Genomic DNA, 6,000 nt, shown 5'->3' with positions numbered 1-6,000 from the left:
GCATGAGCGAAGGACATTACATGAACTGAGAGCGAAGTGATCCAAAATGTTTCTGCGAGGAATAAACAGAACAGATGTGTATATATAGAACAAGAACAAGGTGAAATGAGGAGACTGATTTGCTTAGTGCAGGTGAACCGAATAAAGTTGATTGACAGACAGGAGAGAACACAATGTGACTGGAGCAAAACAGAAATTCAAGGATACACACTAATAAACATAACTAGAAAAACATGAAACTAAAGCATAACCAGATCCAAAAACCTAACTTGACAAAACATGAACTAGAAGACAAAAACTAAAGCATGACCAGGAAAATATTAAACAGAAGCATGATTCAAAACCTTAACTGTGAGAAACATAAGAGAAAAAACATGCAACCAAAAACCAAACAACCCCAAATCATAACAAGTGTTGGTCCAAAATGTTTTTATCAAGTCCAAACTCAGGGCCGCCATTTACCAGAAAAAGTTAGAGTGCTTCATGTTTTCCTTTAGGGACAAGCTTTATGGAGATGCTGATTCCGGTTTCCCGCAGAACTGCTGCTCCTGCCCACACTGTCAAAGGTGTCAATACCTGCTTTAATGACCGTGGTACCACTGTGCTTGATTGGCCAACAGAATTCGACCACCTTATTGTTAGCAGGTGACTCCACACAGGTGTGTTCCCGTGTGTATTCAGAAAGTGGTAGAATGAGAGAAAGAGTAAACAAAGGATATGGGAGGGATAAAGGAACATTGGATAAAAGAACTCTGAAACTCTCAAATAAACCTGTCTTTCTGCAGCAGTCTCTCCTTAAAAAAAGGAGGTAGAAAAAAACCATGATCATGTGGTCAGTGTTTTTCAAGCTCAAAGCGCTTCCCAGGACTGTACTAGTGATAGTGAGCCAAATTCACTGTGACAGGGGTGGTGTGCACATCCTCTCCCAGCAGATGTTGCCGTTCCATTGTCTCTGTTACGCCAAGCTGCTTTTCAGAGGTTTAAACGCGTGGAGGGAAACTGTCTATGTTTATTTCTGTGAATAACCATCAGAAAGGAGGACCAACAAGCAAAATGAACAAGTCAACAAACTGACATCAACCTCTGCTCCCTCAGGTCTGTGCGTTTCTCGAGATCATTTCAGCACATTGTCAGTCGGCACAAACATCAAACCTCTTTCATTATTTCAAAAGACCAAACGGCTTTTTTGTCAGGCTCCATATCAACAAAGCGTATAATTTATATGTTAGTCAGCACTTCAGCAGCTTTAACTGTCTGGAAGCTTGTTGAGTCACTATGAATCAGCTCTATTTAAGGCACTATGGTTATTTTGTGGATCAGATTAATCTTGTCGTCTGCTGCACACTTTGTAATGAACTGCAGAATTAACAGATTTAATCTAGTGGCCTAAACTTAAACAGTCTTGATGCTCCTTAAACCCTCCACTATGGCTGAAATAAAATTCTGTAATGAAGAGTGGGCCAAGATACCTCGAGATTGATGTCTTGTCAGTTATTGCAAATGGTAAATGTGCAATTAATAGTGTCAAAACCAGTCAATTTTTTTCAATTAAAAGACTCATTATTTCAAAGATTTATTTTGCCTTAACTGAGGTTATTTCTGCCTAATATTAAAAATATAAGCCACCTGTAAGAGGACAAATATTGCACATCGGCAAAACTGATCAAAATCTAATTACAGACGTTTTTTGGCTTAAATGATATAATGAATTATATGTTTTTCTCTAAAAAAACAGCTATTTTCTTTGTGGAGAAAACATCATCAGTATATTCACTGTAAAAACCAACCCATCCTAAGTACATCATTTATTCCACTGCCACTCCAAATTCCTTGTTACTAGTTCTCAGAAAAGTATGTTTCCAAGATTTAAAAAAGCTTCCAGCACAACCAAAATAATAAAATAAATCCTTTATTTTCCTCCTCTGACACTCTGCCTTGAAGGCTGGACAAAGATAAGCAGAGACAATATGTCAAGGTGTATGGGAGGAGATATGAGGGGCGCAGCCAAGCACTGTTATGATTCAGCCGGCAGCTGAGCTGGTTAGAAGCGTGAGGAGCCCTGCAATAGCTTTAATGTTTGGTGTTTAATGTGGCCGGTATGCTGTCCTATTAAATCCCATGCTTTCTGATGTGGACAGAAAACAGACTGGACACAGACCAGTGCTTTCATATCATCTTTTATTCAAGGAGTGCCTTAATAACCTAATGCTGTTTAAGAACGTGACAACCCAAACAGCACAGTCAGATGGTTGCATACCTTTTTAACCTTTACTTGACGATTTTCTGACACACACCCAAAAACACACTGATTGTGTGTATTTTCAGGCATATCCCTATTCAGAAGGAGTCTCACACGGCAAGTAGTTAGAAATTAGGAACACAACTGAGCCATTGTTCTCATGTTTGTTCTCATGTTCAGTGGTTTTAAAACAGACCTCCACAGGAGCCTAGTTTCAAAGCAAAGGACAACTGGTGGCATAGAGTGTATTCACTTCACCAGCATGTTGAAGAAATACGAGTCACAGTTTTGATAGGCCCTTTTTGGAGGCATTTTCCCCCCATTGCCGTCAATGTTGCTTAAATAACACTGAGTGCGCTCTTGCCTGTGGCTTCATTAACTGAAGATGGGGAAACGACCCTTGAAATAACAAAATCACAGCTCTGGAACCGAGCGCAAAGCAAAGTGTTCCCACAACACATTCATCTCTGTATATCAAAAACATACTGAAGTGAATAACCTGAAAGTGAGGTGTTGGAAAAACTTTTACAATAAAACTCCAATGGAGAGGCTTAATAATCGGAGAAATCAGTCTCTGAGTTATTGAAAATACATACATACTGCTTATACACTTTCTGAATAAATACATTTCAAAAATACAAATACATATCTTTATCTTTCCTCATTATTCCTGCTAAAAACAGAGCAAACGGTAAACACTTTAATGCATGTTTAAAATACAACATGAAGCCATCATTTCAGCGCTGATTTTATTACTTTTGTTTAGAAGAACTGCATAATAATACTCATCATCTCCGCCTCATTTCCACAGGGCTTTCAAACTGAGGAAGAAAATGTCTGCAAATAAAATGGTGCGATGTGACTTAAATCTTTAAACAAGTTTTTAAAACAAATGGAGATAGGTCAGAAATACTTCTGTTGATGCAATACTGCATATTGTCTTCCTAATCTGTTGCTGCTGCATTTTGTTAGTACTGATCAAGAGTTAATGGCCCTGACGGTATATGTGTATGTATACATATATATATATATATATATATATACACACACATACACACACACACACACACACACATACACTTTTGTAAAGATACCAAGAAGAGAATTGGGGACCCTAACAAGACTGGTTTAGCAACAAAGTCTATATTTTGGAGTGGCCCTCACAAAGCCCCGATCGTAGTCCCTTAGAACATTTGTGGACAGATAAGAGTAAGGCAACCTGCAAATCCACTAAATATTAAGGAAATATATGGGAATTTATGAATTGAGAAAAAAAAAAAAAAAAGACAAAAAAAACCCTCATTATTCTGTCATTTAACAAATTGAAATAATTTTGGTAATCCTAACTGACTGACAAAAAATTTACCTAATGTCTTTGTGGAAACATTTTAGGAAATTGACTTTAGGAAAAACGACTTTTTTATAAGGAGAAAAGACAAAATTTAGTTACAGGTTGATTCTTACTCCGAAGTGTCAAATTCTCATACCATCAAGTGTCTGCCTAAGACCTCATTGTATTTCTGTCACTCCACATTATAAAACACAAAAAGACATTCAGTCATCCCAGCCAAAGAATCTTCCCGTCATCTGGTAGAACTTCATGTTAAAGGGCCTGTAGAAGTCCCGTAGCCTCTGCACCACCTCAGGATTAATGTTTGGATGGGTTCTCCCTTTGGTTTTTCCCAGACAATGTGGCTTGCTGCTGCCCTCTGCCTTCTTGAGGCACGGAAATCCCTTGGTCTGGTTAAAGTAAAAGTGTTTGTCTGTGATGATCCTCTTGAGGCCTAAGAAGTCCTGCACACGGCCCAGCTCTTCGGCCGGGTCGCTGATCAAACGCTCGCCACTCACAAAGAGGATCTGGTCCATGGGGAAGTACTGCAGCCAGTTGTCCAGGTGCTTGGCATAGATACCGATCTGGATGGCGCTCCATGAGGTGTCAATGAGCCCCGTAGTCCTGTTTTTGAAGGTGAGACTCTCAAAAGAGGGAATATCAGGCTTCTTAGACAGAGTCTGTGTGTAGTCAGAGATAACTCTGGTGACAGGGTCCCTCACTACCACGATCAGTTTGGTTTCCCTGGACATGGCCGATATCCTCGCCGGAGCCTCTCTGGTCACAAAGTAGCTGGGTGTTTTCTCCATGGTGATCTGGCCCTCCAAGGTTTTTGGCATCAGATCCCTAAGAGACGATTAAGAGGAAATAAGATATTTATTTGAGATTCACTTTTGGCAAGACATGGCTCTACATTAAAAACAGGTGGCAGCAATTAACAGAAACACAAACAGATGTGGATCATAACACTGACTGCATATTCAATCAGACAGAAAAACATATTTCACACAATAAGCTCTTAAAAGTAATACTAATTTTGGTGGGTGCTTATTTTTAGATTTTCACTTAAGCCTTTCTACAAAAATAAAAAAAATAAAAATAAATGGTTATTATCTGTAATGCTTATTATTATATTTTATCACTAGTGGAAATGTTGTTCCTCTTTTAAATAAAAGCAATGAAATCATGTTCTTGTTTGAGCTCTTGGATAAAACCACCTGAATGACCATGGACTCAAAAAAAAAACCACCTTTCTGTTACTAAAACGTTAAAACGAAGTCAGAGGAGACACAGCATGTGAAGAAGTGGGAGAGCGCAGAAACCATATACAAAGCCCTCAGTCCTTGACGCAGCTGACCCAAGTATTTGTGCTGCATGTCTTTCCCCTCTCCACCCCACTTCCTGTCTGCCTACTTTGAAAAAATAACAAAAATAAAGGCCACTAGTACTGCAAAAAAAAAAAAAAAAAAAAGAAGGTAGAGTAGGGAAAGGAAAATGTATTTTCCTTATATCAAGAAATGTCTGGATCATTCAGGCTACTAGAGAACAGGAGAGAGGGCAAGACTTTCAGCAGATAACATAAAGGTTGAACAGAGTTCAGAAAAGTTGCTTTGTTTTATTCTTCTACGCTTTCCATGTCTGTCATGGAAAAAGTTGGAAATTTGGAAATATTGGGAGACTTTTCTTAAGAGCCCACAATGATCTACATTCTCTACACAATGTTATCTTAGTCATGCTACCTGCACTAATCATGAATAAAAGATGCTAAAAACAAGTTAAAATGTCAATTCAGGAACATGTTGGCCTTTGTTTCAAAATATCAACAACTTGTTTTACTTACATATGTGACATAACATCAACTCTGCTTGCAAAATAAATAATTAATGACTGCATAACCTACTTTCTGATTATTTTGGCTGACCACTTGTTGCCACTCATAGAGGATTGACATTTCATTCCCAAACAATAATTTGATATTTAACTTTGGAAGAAAGTAAAGTGAGGAGGTGACATCACAATAAAGGTACCTTTTCCTGACACAATTGCACTCTGTGAATTCCACACCCTTGATCCCAATTTATATTTACTATTCAAATTGGGAGTGAATCAAAACACACATAGGCTTCTTGTGACAGGACTTTATATGGCACAAAATATGCTTAATATTCTACCATTTAGACCTTCATAACATGTATTTTATTATGCCGTGATACATGGCAAGAAAGGAAACATTGTAATGTAGCTTTAGGTTTTCATAGTCAGAAGAACTTATTGGCCAATGCTCAGGAATGTGGTTTAATGATGTTTATTTTAAGCATCAACAGAGTAAATATATTTACAGCAACCACATAATTCCTTTGGGCAAAAAACCTGAGCATATATAAATTTTGATAAATTTATCACATTTCTTTTTGCCCCAACTGTTTTCCTT

The 6,000-nt window shown here is 38.0% G+C and overlaps 1 protein-coding gene across 2 annotated transcripts in view; it reads right to left on the bottom strand.

The window, feature by feature from the left end:
• Nucleotides 1-2,161: 2,161 nt before the first annotated feature.
• The window catches only part of LOC124874675 (heparan sulfate glucosamine 3-O-sulfotransferase 3A1-like), a 50,104-nt gene continuing 46,265 nt past the window's right edge, over nt 2,162-6,000 (bottom strand). For both annotated transcript variants that reach the window (XM_047376137.1, XM_047376136.1), the window contains one exon: nt 2,162-4,415. In XM_047376137.1, coding sequence (XP_047232093.1) covers nt 3,794-4,415 — 622 coding nt within the window. In that variant the 3' untranslated portion in view covers nt 2,162-3,793. The remainder of the gene's footprint in view (nt 4,416-6,000) is intronic.

The sequence above is a fragment of the Girardinichthys multiradiatus genome, chromosome 10 (assembly GCF_021462225.1).
Source record: "Girardinichthys multiradiatus isolate DD_20200921_A chromosome 10, DD_fGirMul_XY1, whole genome shotgun sequence".
Taxonomy (NCBI): domain Eukaryota; kingdom Metazoa; phylum Chordata; class Actinopteri; order Cyprinodontiformes; family Goodeidae; genus Girardinichthys; species Girardinichthys multiradiatus.
The sequence above is the reverse complement of the archived record's forward strand: the minus strand, read 5'-3'. Positions and strand labels throughout refer to the sequence as shown.